This window comes from Danio rerio, chromosome 14 (assembly GCF_049306965.1).
Source record: "Danio rerio strain Tuebingen ecotype United States chromosome 14, GRCz12tu, whole genome shotgun sequence".
In the NCBI taxonomy this organism is placed as follows: Eukaryota; Metazoa; Chordata; class Actinopteri; order Cypriniformes; family Danionidae; genus Danio; species Danio rerio.
The window spans coordinates 28,516,571-28,538,246 of NC_133189.1; the positions used below are offsets into that span (position 1 = coordinate 28,516,571).

A 21,676-nucleotide genomic window follows, 5' to 3' on the forward strand; every position below is an offset into this window, starting at 1 on the left:
AGTAGTTTAGTAAACAACAAAAGTCATTTTTAGTGTATTACAATTAATATCTATTATTTGATTTAACAGGTCATTCAAAAAAAAAAAAAAAAACGTTTTAACCCTATTTAGTGGATTTGCAATCATTTACAGTTCACCAGCAGCTCAGATTAATTTCAAAGCTAAACTCATAATACCCCATGCACCCACAAGACATTTTTGTCAACACACAGACACCCAAATACAGAAATGGCCATTTGTGTATGCTATTCTTGTAAAGGCTGGTGTCACCGTTGATTGACAACACAAAAGTGCTCTGCTTAGTGTGCAGAATGGCACAATTTGCTTGACATAGAGAGGTAAGAGTGCACGGCCCTGCATGTAAAGACTGGGATGGAGGAGGGAATGTGATCCACATTTGCTGCCACTTAAAATGAGTAATAGACTGTCCTTGGGCATCTCTCTAGCCTCTCCACACATATCAGCAAACACAACTCCCAAAGTCTCTACTATAGCCAGTGTCTACTTACAGCACAAATATATGCATCTGTGGAAATGAGTGTCATTTTGAGTCAAATATGGGGCCACCGAGAGGTAAAGAGAAAGGTCACACAGTTACAATAGTGGCCCACTCTTCAGAGGCGTTGAAAAGAACAAGTCAGATAACATGGACGCACATCTCTAAAAATAACAGACCTTGTCCTCTGGCCACAATGGAAGGAGAATGACAGAGAGAGGGAGAGGGAGAGAGACCAGGGATGGAATAATCAGCTTTTCCGGGTCTTATCGGAGGAAAGACAGGGTTGCATGCCTCTTTATCAGCGGAGCTCTGAGCTTTTCTGAGCTTTTCCCCCCTCTGTGATACTCCTGTTGTGCCCTGCCTGACATAGCAGCTGCTGCTTCATCACTGTGCAGGATGCGAGTTTAACTCACCTAAATTGCCTGTCATACAGTAGGTTTTCAATTGACACCCGGCAGTTCATAGCTTTGGGTTCAGCTGGAGAAACTGAACAACTTCTAGAATCAACATCAATACCATGATCAGTAGTATAACCATGAAATAAGACTTGTTGAATAATAATTATAATTGCAGTAACAAATAAATAAAACATGATGTGTTTCATAATTATGTCTTAATTTGTTTTCTTCCATATCATAAATAGAATTGATTTGTAAAGAGAAAAATAATATATTAATTCAGCAAAGATGTATTTAATTTATCAAGCCAGAATCAAACTTTCATATTGTTATAATTTAAAATGTTTTGTAAATGATGTTCATTTTTAAAGTATGATAAAAAAACTACTTTTTTTCAATATTGATAACAATAAATAAAAATACATTTACTAAAATTAAATGCGTATGAAGCGATGAAATCAATTAAGAGACCACTTGAAAATATTGTTTCTCAGGACTTACTGGAGCTAAAGTAATTTTAAATAGAAACTACATATAATATTAATATTTTTCTGTTTTATCAATCATTTAACTGCACCTTTTGAGAGCACATCATATCTTAAAACATAAAAATATTCTGAACGATTGGTGTTTTTAAAATTTATCAAATATTTGAAACCATGTCAGGATTCTGGATCTCTAACTAACATAATGTATAAACAAATCATGTTGCATAATTAAATGACCACTTTCTAGATGTTTTACTAATCAAAAAAAGTTAAAACAAACTTTGATGTAAAAATTAAGGCTCCTCAAAATCTGATGTTCTTTTAAAATAATTTTATTGCAATTTTTTGCAAACATTTCTGCTGTGACAGGACTAACAACAAAACAGTTTTGTTTAATAAATATTCCAGCAACAATAATGCATTATAATGCTTAATATAAGTCTTAAAGGGGCTAAAAATGTATAGTTCACAAATGTGCTTTTAGCCAGTAGCGACACCGCTGGCCGTTTAGTCAACTACAGACAGCTAATTCTATACTCGTGTACACATAACGCTCGTAATTAATAATGTACACAACATACTCGCAGGAAGGTTCTTTCTTGTTTTTTGATTATAAGTTAAAGGTATCAATACCTTTGCATTGATATACTTTTAGCAAACAAAAAATCGCTAAAAAAAAAAATCAACATTTTAGATCTGTGAGGCTCTGTGAGGGATCTGTGAATCCCTTTCTTTGCACTACACATTGACATTGCATTGTATTCAAATAGCAAAATTGGAGCACACATAAACGTCACTATCTTTTGAATTTTCCATAAACAAACTAGGTCAAAAAAAAGGTCTAGAAGAGCATTCACTGCGTGCAACATATGCTGGATAAGTTGGCGGGTCATTTTGCTGTCGCAAAGCCTAATAAAATAAAGAGCCTAAGCTGAATGAAAATGAGTGAATAAAGGAATAACATTATTGCATATTTTAAATAAAATCTACTAATACATACGTAGGGGCATCACAGTTGTGCAGTGGGTAGCACAATCAGTTGGCATTTCTGTGTGGAGTTTGCATGTTCTCCCTGTGTTTGCAAGAGTTTCCTCTGAGTGCTCTGGTTCCCCCCACAGTCTACATGCGGTACAGGTGAATTGAATTAGCTAAATTGGCCATAGTGTATTCAAGTGTGTGTGCTTGAGTGTGTGGATGTTTCTCAGTGTTGGGTTGCGGTTGGAAGGGCATCCACTGCGTAAAACATATGCTGGATAAGTGGGCGGTTCATTCTGCTGTGGCGACCCCTGATTAATAAAGGGACTAAGCCGAAAAGAAAATGAATGAATGAATGAATGAATGAATGAATGAATGAATGAATGATACATTCAGATTCTTACATACAGCTCCTTTAACAATAATATTGTCATAAATATTTGATGGTATTTTTGTACAAAATAACTTAACACCGACATAATCCATACCCATCCATATTGATATTTTGATCGGAGTTTCACAAAAAAGTGAAAAGATTATACAGTCTGTATGTGCATCTCTCTTCCTCTTTTTAAGAACACTTACCTTTCAGTCATTTCCTATAAGCCTATATTTTGGTTAATTTACTCAAAAGAAAGGAAAAAGTCTTTTCTTCAGAATATAGAGGACTGTAGCTAGGAAGAGAGCAAGAGCGAGGAAAATAAGCAGCTTATCTGTAAGTTCCCGTCGGTTGTATTTAATGATGAGCTTTCTGCCCAGCTGTATAGTTCCTGTCATGGCTTTAAACTCTTCATGAGTTTCCAGAACAGTCCTGGAAGATGTTGCTAAAGGTGTGGAACAAACAGGAACACATTAGTTTCTCAGCATTCAGACAGGGCTTAAATAGAAAAAGAGGCTACTGTGGGATGATCAAAAACTAAAAACATCATTCAGCAAATAAACGTAACTTGGAATGCACTGGTATGGATATTTGGGTTGATACTAATAACCAATATCAGGCCGATTACTTTATAAAGAATGAGTATATTAAGAAATCTTGATATGAAAGCAGCAGACAGCAGATTTGATCTTAAATGGCAGCATTTAGATGTTTTTTTTTTGCAAAGTCATTTACAATTTTAATATTTACATTTTTGTTTTCTGAGAGAGGAGCTACCAAGATGCTGAGATCCTGTCTTTTAATTTTTGCTTTATTCTAGTGTGTGACATAATGCCATGTAATGTAGCTTATGTTACTTTATTTATACCCGAAGGTAGATTTGGTTTGCAGTCAAGAGTCCTCATTTCATAAATACAAACATAGTGACCACAACAAATGGACAAAGATATAAAACATTAACATTACACACGGCTGCACAATTTTCATCAAAGGAGAGTTTAGAGTCAATAATTGTGCCAAGGTATTTAGTAAAAGGCACCAATCAAAACCTTCATGGCAAACAGTTTGTGTGAAAGTATCTTTGACCAACTTTTGACTTTTGAGTTTATAAAGTAAAATTTGCATTGGAAATGAGTAAATGTTGATCTCGTTTTGCCCAATGCTCTCTCAATTTTGTTGTAAATTATGAAACTGTTATGCAGCCTCAGAAGTGTTTCCTGAGATACATTTGAGCCTCTCGAAAATTAGAAAATGTAAATTAATGTAAATTTACACACCGTTCACTTGTTCCAAACCTTTATAAGTTTTTTTATTCTGTTTAACACATAAAAAGATATTTTGAAGAATGTTAGGAACAGGTAACACTCATCGTCGTAAAAAGTAATTCAATGGAAGTGCAATGGTTTCAGGTTTCCAGCTTTCTTCAAAATATCTTTTTTTGTGTTTAACAGAATTAAAAAAACAATGTTTCAAACATGTTTAAAACAAGTGAAGAGTGATTAAATAATAGAATTTTTAGTTTTTGGTAACTTACTCCTTTGGCATAAACTCACCTAATGTGCCCATAGTCTCCTCGCTCTGCTGGACCTGCTGTGACATCATCCGGCTGATGCTCATCAGACTTTCTGTTATGTCACTGGAGGTCTGAGCCAGGCTCTCTTTTGTCATCTTTCTGATCAGATGGAAAGAGAATTCAGGTGATCAGAGGTAAAGGTTAAAAACATGATTAGTGAAGATTTTGCATTTGTATACACTCACCTGTGTCTCACCGACATATCCTCAGAATTTAATAAATCTTCCTTCTCCAGCTTATCAATGGACAGTTTACAGGCAAGATTAGCTTTCCTCCATGCTGTCTGATTACTGCAAGAAAAACACACTCTTCATTTAAGACAAACAAACACTCATCCTTCCTGTTAAACAGAACTTTTGTATTTTTAAACGTTGTACTGTTCTCTTACATTAAAAGCATTCAGAGTAAGCTGTGATTTTAGGGCTTTTTACTCATCAGATTTACCTCAGCATCTGTTTTCGATGTCCTTCAACTTTTAAGAGAAGCATAAGCTTGTCAGACTCCTTGTCCTGTTCTTTGCCCATCTGTTCCAGGTCCTGTTTAGAAAAAGACGGGATTGAATTGTTTTAAATTCAGAATTTGTTTAATAAACAAACCATTTACACATAATGTTTCTCACCTGGATGCGCTGTCTTAGCTTGTTGAATTTCTCTTTCACTATAAGATTTAAATCTGTCAATTTGCTTTGTGGTCCTGTGCATTCATTGACATCCTGCAATGTTTTTAATTCATTAGTAATAATGCTGGACACAGGAGAATAACATTTAACAAACATTATCATTATTTACAATATAAGACTAGTATTCAGAACAAGTTATATTGTATAATATGTTACATGTTAAGTCAACATAACAATAAAATGATTTGGTTAACTTGATAACGTAAAAATGCAATTCATTCATTCTATTTGTAATTTATTTATTCAACATTTTCAAGATTTTATAAAAAATATTGTGCCTAAACGCACTAATATGAAACTTTTGTCAGGTTTAAGCTTTAGAAATAGAGTTTGATTCATACCTGAACAAGAGCTTTTAATTCTAAATCAAACTTGATTATTTCTTGTTCACATATTCGGACGTGTACATCAGCAGATGCTGCCATCGTTGCAGTCTGAAGGCTTACAGCTTCCGGACGCAAAAAAAACTGCCAATTTTCAAAATAAAAGTCGTGACGCTCCTTATTTTCTCAGTGTGTTTATTTACTGTTTTCTTCTGATGACTAAATGTTTAAAATGGGTTTAATTTGAAACACATTTTCACGACTTTTCTGAGGCATAGTCTTGCGTCATTTTCTTTTATAATCATCAGCTATCTGTTTGTTTTTCCAAGTTCGTTCGTCCATTCATTCATTCATTCATTCATTCATTCATTTTCTTTTTGGCTTAAAGCCCCTATATTAACCAGGGGTCGCCATAGCGGAATGAACCATCAACTTAACCAGCACATGCAGATGCCTTTCCAGCCGCAACCCAACTCTAGGAATGTTTTTTTTTCAAGTAACTTCATTTATTTTATTAACCTAAAAATCTATTTATCTAAATTAAATTAATTTATTTAGTTTTTAATGCTTTACAATTCATATTTTTATTAAATAAATTAATATAATTTAATCAGATCTTTCATTATTATTATTATTATTATTATTATTATTATTATTATTATTATTATTATTATTTTTTTTTTTTTATCTGATTTAACCGATTTGGCCAGCATCCTTGCAAAAATTAGAAGTGGAGTTATTTCTCCAACACTTCTACTTTCCCAACAAGTCAATACATATATAGTCTCTGCTGACATCTAGTGGTAGTGAGAAGAAAACCAACATCCAAATATTGTACAAACGAGAGAAACATTAACATTAACATTAACTATCTCTTTAATTTCTTTTTTGACACTATACTTTTACAGGTAACTGAGTGTTATTTACAGTAGCCAGCCCACCTCTATCAAAAAGCAGACAAGCTTTTGGCACAGTTTAGCTTTATCAGTTTTAATTCTCAGTTTTAGACATTTGCTAGTTTACAGTTGAGAAGGAAGTTGGGATCTGGTCCTGTACATTCACTGTTTGTTTTGGCAGTGAGGCATGTCAGCAGTTGTCCAGCTTTCCAGCTCCAGAGTTTGTTTGATTGTTGGACTCATTGAATATTTGCACTGTACAGGTGAGCTGAGAGTTCAGAGCATGAGAGACACTTGCAGAGCAACAGATCTGAGAGGATGCAGCAGGTACGTTTTCCTTTGTGGAATTTATTGAGTAATATAATATAACAGAAATGTTTTTGAAAAAAGAAAAAAACTAAAATTTTGAAGTGAAATGTTTCATTTTGTTTAAGACATTTGTGAATGAAAAAAAAAATAGACAACATGATTTTATGTGCATTAATGTGTACACAATTAATATTTGGTTCGGGTTTGTGCATGGAAACTACTACAGTAAGTATTACTTTAATTGCCAAATGGTTAATTTCATGTCCCTGAACAATCTCTGAATTTTTATAATGTTGCTGAAAATTTTCATAGTTTAAGAAGATTGTATGGAGTTGTTGCACCAGTTAGTTGTGATTTTACACAAATGAACAGTTGTAAAGCAAAAGTAAAACTATTCATGATTCATGTTAACGTTACTAAATACAATACTATTGTTTGGGCCCAAACATTACTGCAAAACATAAACTACTATATATATTAACTTTGTTAACTGTATATATATTTTAAAAAATTATATGTGCGACAACTTGCACTGCATGACATTATTATATTATTGTATTATTATTATCTCCGTATGATTTAAGTGTGTTTGCTCAACAGATATAATGTTATGCTATAATCATATAGTGTAATATTTGTTTGATAGTAATAGTCTACTTTATTTCATTATTCTAAAACAACTATTTTATTCTGTAAACTACTGGTATTAGAGCCATGTTTGAAATAAAAATAAGAAATAGTTTGTTTTATTCTAACACAATACCAAGTACTAAGATTATTTTTGTGGAATACCCCAGAATTTTAATCACAAGAAAAGACCAAAATTTTTTGAAAGAAAAAAAGCATTAAATTACAGTATTTTTAATAATAAAATAATAATAATAATAATATTTTTTTACTAAGACCTACACACCATAAATTCCTGAGAAGTTGTCTCTAAGTGGTAAGTTAAAATTTTTTTCATAGCTGTACAAATAATGTTAATTTTAGGTCACAGACGAAAATGCAAAAAAGTCATAAAGCATAAAGTCATGATATAAATAAATAAAAAAGGTTTGAAATAACTTAAATCTTTTCCTATTATGATATGCAAAAGCACTTCTTAATGAGTTTTCCCTCAAAACCTTATGCTTAGATAACTAAGCTAGTCCACCAATCCTGTTTTTTCCTTTTGTGAAGATTTGTCAAAAATTGATTGAGGTTCACATGCCATTACCCAATACTTTGTTTTGACCCTGTTTGGTGATTAGCTCTTTAAGGTGCATTTTTTTACTCCTTAAAAAATGTTTTGGCCCACATTTTGGATTGAATAATATACTGACACAACTCTGATAAATATTATGATATGATAATGATAACCTATGGAAAAAAGGACAACCAGGCGGTAACAATGACTGTTAAAGGGTTTGAGACGTTTATTACAGCTTTTTTAAATTATAAGCTGGACGGTATAGTGAGTGAAAATGACAAGTATTTTAAATATAGCATTTAGTTTAGGTATTTTTCACTACATTGTGTTACTGAGGATTAAGTAGAAACAAGAACGATTTGCAAAATGCATACACTGCAAACCAAAGTGTTTCTTAGAGTTTTTGTCTTGTTTCTAGTCCAAATATCTAAAAATGATTAACTCAAAAAGCCTTTTCTAGACAAGTAAAACATATTGTCTTGTTTTAAAAAATAATGAAGTGAGTTTTTTACTTTAAAACAAGCAAAATAATCTGCCAGAGTAAAATAATTTTGTTTTTCATTTTCACATAAGTTTATTTTACTCACCACATTGGCAGATTATTTTACTTAAGGAAATTTTGACTCATGATTTCTTAAATAAAACAATTTGTTTTACTTGTCTAAAATACTTCTTGATTTATTTTTGTTTGATATTTGGACTAGAAAGTAGACAAAAAAAAATCTTAGAAAAGTTAGAAAAGCATTTTTTTTTGCAGTAAAGTTGAATATTGTAGTAAATTTCTAGTAAATATAAATATTAATTATATTTGCCGATGGACAGTAACAATCCACAAATATGTTGTTGATTTCTGCTGAGGGTGGAGTTAGCGTCCCATTTTGACTGATGATTTTTTATACAGAGGAACCTGTCTAACGGGATTAACTAAAGCATTTAGAAGAAGGATCTGCATCCGTGGACTAGAAAGTGCTGTTTGTCAAGTGCTTAAAGTCTTTTTTATATAGCAAGTGGCATTAGTGAGTGTTTTAATTGTGCGCTACACTAACCCCAGGTAACATACTCCTAAATCCACTGTCTTTAACATTCATTCTAACATCAACAGACTGTCGAACTCTGATGGTCCTGTAAAAAACATTTAAGATTATATAACAAAGAATTGACTCAGTCATTTTGTAGATGCTTTTGTACACAGTGACTTATAGTATACTGTAGTGTTTACAATATATAGTTGCTATAGTGCAAGTAAATTAAACACACATGAAGAGATATTGACTTTCAGTGCTCGATAGTGTGTTTCCAGATGGCCATCAGTAAACAGGCCAGCATGAACAAATACTTACATGCTTAGTTTATTGTAATTATTATTTTTTGTGTGTATTTTGTTGTCATGTATTTGTATTGACTTATCAAACTTTGCTGTCATTAAAGTTACTTACAAGTGATGATAAAAAAGCACTTCAAATCAGAGAGACAGCAATAAACTTGACAAGTCAAAGTTAGTTTAGAATATGCCTATTATACTCCTTCGTCAATTCCTTAAAGCTGTGTAAATCACAATGTTTTCCAAAAATATGGAGTGTTGATAAAAATGTGTCTGGTGCATACGGAGAAGAGAATGTGTTCTTCCAGTGCTTTGTCAAAACCACCCAGAAGGTGGTTTTGTGGTTATTGATATTGATATAGGTGGTTATTTTTCAAATAATATAAACTGTTTTTAAGAAATAGTCCTAGTTTCAACAGAGTCCTGTTGAAGTTCTGTTAAATATTGATGAAGGATATTGCTCTTTTCTGCAAAAAAAGGTTTTTAATCATATAGTACGCTTACTTTAAGTTAAGTTTAATGCTTTCAATATGCAAAACAGTACAGATGATGCTCATACATTGATCTGTGAATTTATTGGTCTAATAAATTATTCTAAAAATTATTTAAAAGAACATTCTTTTAAATAAACTTTTTAAAGAATAGTTTCACATGATATTTGACTTTTTTTTTAATTAACAAAACTGCTTTACTGTTTATTAAAACCTTAAAAGTATGTTAGCCAATCCATCTGGTCCAACAAAGGCAAATGATATTAAAGAAGGGATGATTCTTGATAATTTTTTTTTTTTTATCAACTCATTTTTTCCACTTATCCAAGGTCAAGTCACTGGGCCAGAACTCATTTTGACCACTTATGTTATTTGGGACACTTGTATCAGAGAGCTTGTCCTTTTGGTCAAGACCCAATCTGCCAGTCAATCTCACATTCCATCCTTCCTTCATTCGTGAACAAAACCAAGATACATAAACTCCTACATCTGGGGTAAGGACTCTCCTCCAACCTGGAGATGGCAGGCCACCTTCTTTCAGACGAGCCCTTAAACCTTCCAGTATATGCTGAAGGATCTTGTTTAATGAAGCCAACAAGACAACATCATGTGAAAACAGCAGTAGGCCCTAAATCAGACTCCCTTCGGCCCAAGACATAGTCCCTAGAAATTCTGTCTATAAAAATAAAGACTAGAACCGATGACAAAGATCAGTCCTGCAGGAGTCCAACATGCATCAGGAATAAGTCTAACTTTTTGCCAACCAAACACCTTCTATAATCATGCAGACCCCAGACAGTCTTTTACAGACCCCTCCAACCCCATTTTCAGAGCACCCCCAGAGAGTACCACGAGGGACACGTCAAATCCCTTCTTTAGGTCCACAAAACACATGTGGACTGGTTGGGCATACTCCCATGAACCCTCTTGCATCCTAGTGAGGTTACAGAGCTTGTCCAGTGTTCCGCAGCCTGGACGAACCTGCATTGTTCCATTGATCCTTCTCTTAGTATACTGGTATAGGCTTGGCAGGGAGGCTGGGGAGTGTGATCTGGTTGCAAGAAACTCTCTGGCCCCCCTTCTTGAAAATGGAAACCATCATGCCAGTTGTCCAGTTAAGAAGTACTGTCCCCGACCGCCACATGATGTTGTACTCTAGAGGTATGTCAGCCAAGACATCCCCCCAACATCCAGAGACTTGAGGTACAGAGAGTGTATCTCATCCACCCCTGCTGCTTTGCCACTGCAGAGCTTGCAGACTACCTTAGTGACTTCAGCTTGGGTGTTGAGTGAGTCCACCCCTGCATCCCGGATCTCTGCTTCCTCAATGATGAATGGATAATTTAATGAAACTTCTGACCTTGATTGTGTTTCTATGTGCATGACTACACATTCATGCACTTCCCCAGACACAGCAAACAATATGTGATAAATCCAGATATACTGAAATGGATCACCAAATACAGTACATTTACTTTCTTCACTGAGGTAGATGAACCTGTTGTGTCCAGCGCAACAACAGCTCATTTTGATTATTTGTTCAGTTTCAGAGACATGCAGCTCATTGAAGAAAATACTTTTGGGGGGTTTCCATGGGTTGTGTAATGTTTTTGTTCCTTTAGTTTATCAAAATGATGCACAGTTGCGCACAAAGAATGGTCAAGAATTATATCAATTAATGCTTTAAATTACAAATTGTTTCTTGGCAAAAATTCCACTGTAAAACTGAAAGCTGATATTAATGTCACCCATTTTTTAAAAAAAGTCTATTGTGCTTAATAGAAATGTATGTAACTAAAAAATACTGTATTAAGACCTAAACTGACTAAATAGAAACAGATTTCATAAGTTCCCAGCATGCTTTACAAATGTTTTTATTATGAAACTAAGCATAAACAAGATAAACATAAGAAGAACTACATCTTCAGTCTTCTCGGTCTTCAATCTTGTGCTATGTTGGGATTTAAAGGTTTCTGTTTCATCAAAATTTGTTAGGTCACCATTGTGGTGAAGAGTAGAACCTGTGGTTTAGTTGAGGATGAGTTGAAAATACTTAAAGATATATTGCATGATTCATAACTATATTCTTTCTAGTCTCTTTGATAGAATTTTACAGCTAAGACAATCATAATAACAATGTGATGTTTAAGCAAACACAAATTAATTAATTCAACAGTTCAATTAAATTGTATTTGCAATTAGAAAAGTATGAAGCCAGGAGCAGGAGACTGTGTTAATGAGAGAAAATTGTGTATAATCCAGTCTGATCTCACGAGGAAACATAAGTATTTTACGTTTTGTCAGTTTAGTGGCTAATTCGTACAAGTTCAGTCGTATAAAAATGAACGGTTTTAAAAAAGGAGGCGTGGAACCCAACCCCACCCCTAACCCCAACCGTCATTGGGTGATGAGCAAATTATACTAAATTGTACAAATTAGATTGTACGTATTCGTACGAATTAGCTACTAAATCAAAAGTTACAAATTGTCATGAGATAGCGTTAATATAATCACAAACATGTTGGTGTATGTTACAAGCACCAGCGATCCAGCGACTGGACATCGACAGAGAACTACACACACACACACCACACTATCGAACTACAAGTCCCGCCATGCACTACACACTCACACCTGTACCGGTACTTTTTTGATTACACACATACACAGCTGGGAGTTGCTCAAGGACTGATTACATGGATCATATAAACAGCACGCAAACACACAGACATTACCGAGTCTTGTTATCTGTTACTGACATTACAACAGGGTTTCCCTTGCCTTGTCTAGCTGTGTTTTGACCCTTGCTTTGTCTTATTATTTATCCTGCCTGCCGTCTGTACAAACCGCTCACCTATTTTATTGACCATGATTCTGGATTATCTGTATGCATCTGTTTACCCCTGTTTTGACCGTTGTCTGCCTGACTAATCTTAAAAATAAACTGCACATTGATCCTCACCCCTGTTGTCCAACTCTGTTGTGTTAGTGTATTACAAAAAATAAAATTGTCAGCTTTTAATTACTTAAATAAAAATAGATAGTGAAAGTTGGTTCACTCAAATATTTTGAGTAATCTAGATTTATCAGGTTTTATATAGTGGAATATACTGTATGCCATGTGTCACATGGGATCATACTTTAATGTTTTGCCATCACTTCTGTTGTATATGTAGACATGCTTGACCAGGACTTTTTTATTTGGTGTTTTGTGGTTAGAAAAAGAAGGTAAACATACAGTAGCTAAAACATGCAACATCAGAAAACAATGACTGACTTTTGAATTTGTTCCTTGATTTTTGTTTACACAGATAAGCAAAAATGAAGACTCTACAAAAAGACACACAACAGAAACATCCAACTTTTAAAAGACAAACATAATCACATATCTCCTGCCTTCTTCAGTTCATCATGAATCTCTCCAGTTTCATCAATGGGACAGATAGTCCCATCCCTGGTTTCATCTCATGGAAGACAGCCATGATCACCTTCATAACTGTTCCCCTGTCCCTCATCACCATCACAGGTAACGTCCTGGTCATGATCTCCTTTCGGGTCAACCCACTCCTGAGGACAGTAAGCAACTACTTTCTCTTAAGCTTGGCGGTGGCTGATGTAATTTTGGGCTCCATCTCGATGAACCTCTATACTACATACATCTTGCTTAATGGGTGGACTTTAGGCAATCTTGCCTGTGATGTGTGGTTGGCTGTGGACTATGTGGCAAGCAACGCCTCTGTTATGAACCTGCTGGCCATCAGTATTGACCGCTACCTTTCTGTCATGCGACCTCTGACCTATCGAGCTAAAAGAACACCCAAAAGAGCCATGATAATGATTTCTCTAGCGTGGACCATCTCGTTTGTGATTTGGGCTCCAGCAATTTTGTTTTGGCAGTATATAGTTGGGGAACGGACTGTTCAGGAAAATGAGTGTTCAATACAGTTTCTGTCAGAGCCTGTGATCACCTTTGGAACAGCCATCGCTGCATTTTACCTGCCAGTAAGTGTGATGGTGGCATTGTACTGGCGTGTGTATCGTGAGACAGAGAAGCGCTCTCAGAAGCTGGCTGGACTGATGGCGTCACAGGGAGGACGAACTGGAAATGCATCTCAGGTGGGTTTTACAGTAAAGACCTTGTCCATTATTTATTTTTTTCCTTTAGTTTGCATCACAGTGGGTAAAGCATGACATAAAATGCTGTTGTTGAACACTTAAAATGCTTTTTGTTTTCATTACAGATCACATTCAAACAAATGTTAAGTTATTTCAAATACAAACAAGCCTAAATTTGGGTGTTAAAAAAAGATTTGTTTATTAAAAGGTTCCTTAGGGAATCTGAAATCATTCTGGTTCTTCTTGCTCCCTCTGTTGGCTACATTTTTTCCTTGTTTATTTATGGTCACATTTTATTATTTCCCTTATCTTGAGGTTTGTTTAAAAGACTACAATGTTCCTAAAAAGGAAATGTTTTACAGGCAACAATGTTGCTGAAAAAATCCCTTCTTCACTTAAAATGCTGTATTTCCAGTAGGCCAGGGGTGTCCAAACTCAGTCCTGAAGGGCTGGTGTCCTGCATATTTTTGTTTCAACCCCAATCAATCACACCTGAACCAGTTAATCAAGCCTTTTTGTCTAGATATACTAGAGGCTTCCAGGGAGGTGTGTTAAAGGAATATGGAGCTAATCTATGCAGGACATTGGCCCTCCAGGAATGAGTTTGGACACACCTGCAATAGGCGGTAATGTTAATATCAGCTACACAATCTTTTAGTTTTGTGAATTTGTACAAATGATCAGGTTGAGAGGAGATGTACACTCACAGGCAACTTTATTAGGTACACCTGCTCAACGCAAATTTCCAATCAGCCAATCACATGGCAGCAAGTGCATTTAGGCATGTAGACATGGGCTGCATCCGAAACCGCATACTTCCATACTATATAGGACGCTAAAATCAGTATGCGAGCCGAGTAGTATGACCGAATTCATAGAATTCGAAAATCAGTATGCGAGAAGTACCCGGATGACTTACTACTTCTGGCCAGATTCTAAAGTGCGCATCACATGCATGCTGCGCTATCCCATGATGCCCCACGAACGAATTCATGAATGGGAGTAAAGCGACGCAATTGACGCAGGTTTGTCACGTGACAATGACAAAATGGCGGATGTAGTACGTCCGAATTCCATTCATACTTTTCACGTTCATAGAACGTACTTTTCTAACGGCCGAGTAGTACGTTTAAATTCAAATGCAGTACCTACTGAGTAGTAGGCGGTTTCGGACGCAGCCATGGTCAAGACGATCTGCTGCAGTTCAAACCCAGCATTAGAATGGGAAAGAAAGATGATTTAAGTGACTTTGAATGTGGCATGGTTGTTGGAGCCAGACAGGCTGGTCTGAGTTTTTTAGAAACTGCTGATCTACTGTGATTTTCACGCACAACAAACTCTTGGGTTGGGTTTACAGAGAATGGTCCGAAAAAGTGAAAATATCCAGTGAGCTGTAGTTCTGTGGGCACAAATGCCTTATTGATGCCAGAGGTCAGAGGAGAATGGCCAGACTGGTTCGAGCTGATAGAAAGGCAAGAGTAACTCAAATAACCACTCATTACAACCAAGGTATGCAGAAGAGCATCTCTGAAAGCACAACACATCCAACCTTGAGGCGGATGGGCTACAGCAGCGGAAGACCAAATTGGGTGCCACTTCTGTCAGCTAAGAACAGGAACCTGAGGCTACAATTCGCACAGGCTCACCAAAATTGGACAATAGAAGATTGGAAAAACTTTGCGTGGTCTGATGAGTCTTGATTACTGCTGCAACATTCGGATGGTAGGGTCGAATTTTGCATCAGCAACATGAAAGCATGGATACATGCTCCCTTGTTTTAATGGTTCAGACTGCTGGTGATGTAAAGATGTAGGGGAAATTCTCTTGGCACACTTTTGGCCCATTATTAACAATTGAGCATTGTGTCAATCCCACGGAGTATTGTTGCTGACCATGTCCATTCCTTTATGACCATAGTGAACCCATCTTCTGATGGCTACTTCCAGCAGGATAACACACCATGTCATAAAGTGTGAATCATCTCAGACTGGTTTCTTGAACAAGATAATGAGTTCACTGTACTCAAATGGCCTCCACAGTCACGAGATCTCAATCCAATAGAGTACCTTTGGGATGTGGTGGAATGGGAGACTTGCATCATGGATGTGCAGCTGACAAATCTGCAGCAGCTGCATGATTCTATCATGCCAATATGGAACAAAATCTCTGAGGAATAGTTCCAGTACCTTATTAAATTAATGCCACGAAGGATTAGGGGGTACAAACCCAATACCCAGTACTATCTAGAAAAGTGGCTGGTGAGTGAAAAGTGTATCGTTGGAAGAACAGTGGATACTAACCTCATGTTTTTTAATGATATGGTCTTGCCGTAACATACAGTATATAATGTAAAAATGAAGGGATCAAGAACTGAGTCTTGCATTACACTACAGTGTACTTTGATTGATATTACTACTGTCCACTGTGGTGTATTGAAGTACAATATATAGTTGTAGAAAATGTACATATTTGTTTATATTACTATAGCTATTGTACTACTATAGCAACAATAGAATTACCACAACAGATCAGTTCAAGATCATAATATGGTTCAAAAACACGATAATATTTAATATACTTTACTGTAGCATTGATATTAATAAAGGATATTTTAGCTTTTTATTTAACTAGGAGCTGATAGAGGGGCACTGTGCAACATTTTAAAAGAACATTAGCATATAGCATGTAGCAAACAAACAAGGATTATATAAAACACAACATAAAAAACACCATTGACTGTTAAAAATTGACTAAGTCAAATTTATACAGTGTAAAAATGTGTAACATTCTTAAATCTAAAAAAATTCTTAAATTTTAATTCCTGTCTTTCAGAGATCATGTCAGAGCAGTTCTCGCAGTAATGAAGATGTCAGACCACAAACAGACCAGCAGCAGCAGCAGCTCAGAAATGAACCAAGGCCTGTCTGTCCAAGCTTCACCCATCGAACAGCAGCCTGTTGGAAGAAACAAAGGGAAAGGGAAGACATTTCCAACTCATACGCTACAAACAACCATCCACAAGTGGACTTTATTTCTTCAAGAACAGACCATAATAACAAATACATCCCGCTAGTTGGAATGGATAAGTCTGCGGCCAATAAACCTCACGATGCCACCATGAACAACAGCGATCAGTCAGAAAGTCCGAATTCCCTTATGAATCCTGCAACCACACAAGCTTCTGCTCTATTACTGAACGCAGGTCAGAGGAGCAGAAAAGCCCGCACTTCATCACTGATCAAGGAGAAGAAAGCAGCCCGGACCCTCAGTGCCATTCTTCTGGCTTTCATTGTAACATGGACACCATATAACATCATGGTTCTGGTATCCACGTTCTGCGACAATTGTGTTCCTGAGAGACTTTGGAAACTGGGATACTGGCTCTGCTATGTTAACAGCACAGTCAATCCGCTCTGCTACGCGCTCTGTAACAAACACTTCCGTGTCACATTTAGGGCACTGCTGCTCTGTAGGTGGAAGGAACATAAGAAGGGAATAAGGTGGACCCCGAATGGAAATGCCTGAATATGTCATGTACATTCTACCGAAACCTGCCTCCACGGTGGCTAAGTGGCTAGCACAGTTGCCTCACACCAAGAAGATCGCTGACTCAAGTTAAGGCTGGACCAGGAGGCCTTCCTGTGTGAAGTTTGCATGTTGTCTTCATGTGGGTTTCCTCTGGGTGCTTCGCTTACCTTCACAGTCCAATGAAATGGTATAGGTGAATTGGAATAGGTGTATAGGTGAATTAGATAAACTAAATTGGACTTAGTTGTATGAATGGGGTAGTGTGCAAGCACTGAGGATCGTGCTGGCTTACAGTATAGCCAGAGTATAATTGCCAGAGTATAATTGGCATTTCATTCTGCTGTGGTAACCTCTGATGAATCAGGAAATAAGCTAAAGAGCAGTGAATGAGTTAGTGAGAGTCCCATCTTTCAGTTCTATCTCAAATCTCTCTCAGAATTAAAAAAAAAAAGCATTTTAAATGGGCTTGAGGAAATCATGTCAGATCAGCTACTAGACACGGCTTTCAAACACTCCATTGCCTGAGAAGCTCCTTTGTAAACTGTTGGTCATTAGAGACAATCACAGCCATATCTGTTGAGTGTATGAACACAATGGTCAACCAGCAGTGTTCAGGTATCCACTCATCATATGCTGCTATCAGCACTTTGTTTTATACATTGCAGTACAGACTCGAACAACACTACTGGTACCACAGCCCATTATAAAAGCATGGTCTCACTACTTGACCGAATAATTCAGAAGCAGTGTCATTTCACAGGATAAGAATAATCATGATTAATAAGAGCCCACGCAACACCTCTCTTTATCTCCCTGGTTAACAGTTGAAGCTTGAATCAAGTTTAAATCACTGATGCTTGCTTCTTTTACCTCTACCTGCTGCTGAAGGTCTACAACAGGGGTGTCCAAACTCAGTCCTGGAGGGCCGGTGTCCTGCAACTTTGATCTCTAACTTGCCTCAACACACCTGCACAGTTGTTTCTAGAAAGCCTAGTAAGAGCTTGATTAACCAGCGTATCTGATTGGGGTTGGAACTAAACTTTGCAGGAGACCAGCCCTCCAAGACCGGGCACCCCTGGTCTAAACACTCTCCAGGAGCCTTTGATCAGAGTGGGAGCACCACCTTGTGATGCCATCGCAGAAAGACTATAAGTCACTTTCCAAAACCTTTTCATTCAATTTTCCACGCTGGTGGAATGATCTTCCCATTCCCACTCGATTGCTAATACACTCCTTTAAATGACAACTAAAAACCCATCTCCTCCAAGAACGATTGAACCCTGGTGAATAATACCAAAACCACCCACTAAAGCACACATACTCTCTCTCTCTCTCTAAAAAAATAAAATAAAACTACTTTAGCACTAAATTCTTTGAGGACATCCAAGTTACTTTGAATAGCACTTCACTTAAGAGCACATAACATTTTCTTGTTAAATTGCTGAATACCTTCTCAATTGTAAGTTGCTATGGACAAAAGCATCTGCTGAATGACTAAACGGAAATGTAATAAATAGACATTGTCCTCACATCATCTTAGGACTGGCAGTCCCAAAATTAGCCAGTTGTTCCCTACAACTAAAGCTAACAGATGCTAACGTTGTCTTGATTGTTGTCAACACACAAATCTGTTGGTTTAGTCCAGGGTTTCATGACCTTTTAAGTTGATTTTTTACAGTTTTTGTGGTATCACTAAATTCAGCATTTATTGACCAATCCTGTCAAATGCTGTATTATGATGCCAAATGCCTTGAAAAGATCCTAGTAGTATATAAGCTGAGCATGATGTTCAGATTCTCTGTTTTTGTATCAGTTTTTACACTTTCATTGCCTTAGCGAGCACTGAAAAAATAACAATGTAGCATCTGGGTATGTGTTTGTGAGGAATAAACTCTTGACATAACTTTGTATTAGAACTCTAGATATGAAAGCAGCAGTGAGATAGGGAAAAACTATTTGTAATTGTGTAAAATGCGTTTTATCATTGTGTGTGTATTTACAGTGCAATGTAATAGATATGTTTACATGACCACAGCTTCAATCAAAATCAGTTTTAAAGGCCTGAAAATGAAAACTTGCTCAATTTAAAAATGAATGTATAAGAAATCACATGTATTACATGTTGAATGTATACTGTGTATATAGTTGAATGTATAATGAGTAAGTTTAATGACAACCTCTGTCTAGACAAAGAATATTTCAGTGATTTTTGAATTCAGTGTTTTATTTCAGTGTCTTTTTTAATACATTGTTTTCATGTAAGCATACGCTTGAATACAAAGTGCTACTTTATATATGGTGAAAATTAAGGGACCATTTGACAATGATCAGTTTATCTAAGTTTATGATTTATGTTTGAGTAAAATTTAACATTTTGTTCTGTGAACTACTGATGAAATTTCTTCAAAATTTAAAATAAAATGTCATTTAGAATTTTTTTTTATAAGATGTACTGTGAGAAACAAAGCTATTGTGCTCTTCATATGAGCAATATCACATGTGTAGCAGGGTGATACGGCTGTGAATCAGCACTGGTGAGAGGAGTGTGTGATATTGCAAGTGTGATATTGCTTTTACAACAGTTCGATCATGGCTTAATTAGCCATATCGCTCTGCTACGAGTTTAGTTTTGCATTTGTACAACAGTTTTATGGCATAATTGTGTACATAAAAAAGAACATGGAGAGTCTAAAAATCCTTTTGTTTGAGGAATTCCTTTCTTCCGCCATTCATTCACATCCGCAGCTGATGTCAGAACAGCAGAAACTGTTGCTACTTCACCAAAGTCACTTAAGAGCTAGTATTTGAATGATTTTCTAGCGTAATTTTTAAAGAGATGACAAAACGGGTAATTTTGTCAACATTTATGATCATATAAGGCTGAATGGTATGAAATGACATCAGTCTACAGAGATTTCCCAGTATTTCTGTTGCAATCAGGAAAATCACAATAATTAACCACTAAAAAGCCAAATGCAAACACTATCAGACTACTTTTACACTGAACATATGCAGGCTTTCATTTTTTTTTTTCTTTTTACTGAACTAGTCTGCTTTTAGTAGCAAAAGCAGAAGACTCATTAGAAACAGATGGCCAACCAAAAAATAAATCAGGATTATACAAAGCGGCCAAAACAAAATACATACATTCCCGGTATGCGAGTCCCATCTCACACTCAATGCACTACAATTACTATGGCATAAAAACAGCACTACAACATACAGAAGAGAGAGATCGACTTAGAATATCACTTACCTGTTTAATGATTTGATCAGCTGTAGTTTGAAATTAAGCTGTTTTTCTCCCCCAAGGACTTATTATGCATCTCTGTCACCATCTTGTGGCAGAGCGCCAACTGTCTTTGCACTGCTCAGTATGACGACAATCTAAACAACATTCTTGCCTAAAAAAAGCCTCAAAAGTACTTTATGTTGTCCAACAGAAGCAATATTTGTCAAACTGTAGTGAGTTTGTTCCTCTGCTGTCACTCTATGTAGGTGGAGTAATACACAAGGGTGGATGTATGAGTGCTGTTCAGTGGTGTAAAGTAACTAGTTACAAATATTCTAATTACTGTAATTAAGTGTTTTTTCTCAGGACTTGTTATTTAATTTAAAAATGTGTACTTTGACTTTCCCTTGAGTACATTTTTAGTACACTATTGATACTTTTACTCCACAACCTTTCTTCAACCTACAGTCACTACTCTAGGGACAAATAATAAAAAATAAATCAGTCCTGTAATTCCTGTCCAATCAAATCACACAGAGAAGTAAAGAGGTAAATCGCAATCTAAGACTACCTCAAGACATGGGCGATTTATAATTGCACCAAACTGGAAGCATTTAAATTGTCCAAGAAGATGTCCAAAATCTTTACATGCATTGACCCAGAGACTGTTTAGATGCAGGTCACCGATGAAAAGATGACGTATGTTTACTGTATGATGACTGAAATGGCCTTACACACCCAGCAGGCACAAGACATCAACATGATGTCAGAATGACGTTGTACATTGTGGAGACGTTGCATTTTGTTTCGAAATGAAAAATCAAGTTGACGTCAGAAATCCATGTCAGAACAACGTCAATGTCCAACATTCAATCTAAAACCAATCAAATATCAACGTCTAATAATGTTACAGCTTGATGTTGTGGGAATGTTACCATTATCCGCTTGTTAAGGGCATGTTAGTGACGTATGTAATACTGTTTCCGGGTCCAACCCGCCACTCATTTGAGTTGAGAAAATATTTGTTTATGATCACTTTTTATTCATATCACACATTAAAGTGATTTTTTTTATAAGGTCATGGTGTACACAACAATCTCTAGGCTTGGTGCATCACAAATACTAATGTTTTAACAATTTATAAAAAAAAGTATCACTTTCTGGCCATTGGATATTAGGCATGGACATATATATTGCGATCTTGATTTTCGAACGTATTAAATTGCTTTGTACACTTTATTATTACCATGTCATGAGTCTTCCCATACAGTTGAATAAAG

The 21,676-nt window shown here is 36.0% G+C and overlaps 2 protein-coding genes and 1 long non-coding RNA gene across 6 annotated transcripts in view; 1 reads left to right on the forward strand and 2 right to left on the reverse strand.

The window, feature by feature from the left end:
• The window catches only part of LOC141377517 (uncharacterized), a 143,204-nt gene that overhangs the window by 94,882 nt on the left and 26,646 nt on the right, over positions 1-21,676 (reverse strand). The gene's annotated exons all lie outside the window — the stretch shown is intronic.
• bnip1a (BCL2 interacting protein 1a) lies at positions 1,700-5,427 on the reverse strand. Of its 2 annotated transcripts, none has more exons than XR_012389738.1 (6): positions 5,333-5,427; positions 4,932-5,024; positions 4,757-4,848; positions 4,498-4,602; positions 4,293-4,407; positions 1,700-3,184 (listed from the first exon to the last, which is right to left on the reverse strand). XR_012389738.1 is itself a non-coding variant. In XM_684156.10 (6 exons), exons 1-6 carry the CDS (start codon positions 5,414-5,416, stop codon positions 2,988-2,990), a joined length of 690 nt encoding a protein of 229 aa, XP_689248.3. In that variant the 5' UTR covers positions 5,417-5,427; the 3' UTR covers positions 1,700-2,987. The 2 variants fall into 2 exon arrangements, 1 of the variants encoding a protein (XP_689248.3); XM_684156.10 differs by having other exon boundaries at positions 4,293-4,411.
• Positions 4,306-19,863, forward strand: chrm1a (cholinergic receptor, muscarinic 1a). Of its 3 annotated transcripts, none has more exons than XM_073921831.1 (4): positions 4,306-4,446; positions 6,474-6,537; positions 12,832-13,636; positions 16,469-19,863. In XM_073921831.1, the coding sequence occupies exons 3-4, from the start codon at positions 12,932-12,934 to the stop codon at positions 17,159-17,161; spliced, it is 1,398 nt and encodes a 465-aa protein (XP_073777932.1). In that variant the 5' UTR covers positions 4,306-4,446; positions 6,474-6,537; positions 12,832-12,931; the 3' UTR covers positions 17,162-19,863. The 3 variants fall into 3 exon arrangements, 2 of the variants coding, with proteins under 2 accessions (XP_073777932.1, XP_073777933.1); XM_073921832.1 differs by lacking the exon at positions 4,306-4,446 and adding an exon at positions 6,117-6,222; XR_012389737.1 differs by lacking the exon at positions 4,306-4,446 and having other exon boundaries at positions 6,463-6,537; positions 16,469-18,065; positions 18,220-19,855.

Bases quoted from the DNA above. Each gene is read 5' to 3' on its own strand.
- bnip1a (XM_684156.10), bottom strand. From the start codon at position 5,416: ATGGCAGCATCTGCTGATGTACACGTCCGAATATGTGAACAAGAAATA. The intron at 5,025-5,332 runs GTATGAATCAAA...AAAACATTGCAG, and splicing joins AATTAAAAGCTCTTGTTCAG to GATGTCAATGAATGCACAGG. The intron at 4,412-4,497 runs GTGAGTGTATAC...CCATCTGATCAG, and splicing joins GATATGTCGGTGAGACACAG to AAAGATGACAAAAGAGAGCC.
- chrm1a (XM_073921831.1), top strand. From the start codon at position 12,932: ATGAATCTCTCCAGTTTCATCAATGGGACAGATAGTCCCATCCCTGGT. The intron at 13,637-16,468 runs GTGGGTTTTACA...CCTGTCTTTCAG, and splicing joins GAACTGGAAATGCATCTCAG to AGATCATGTCAGAGCAGTTC.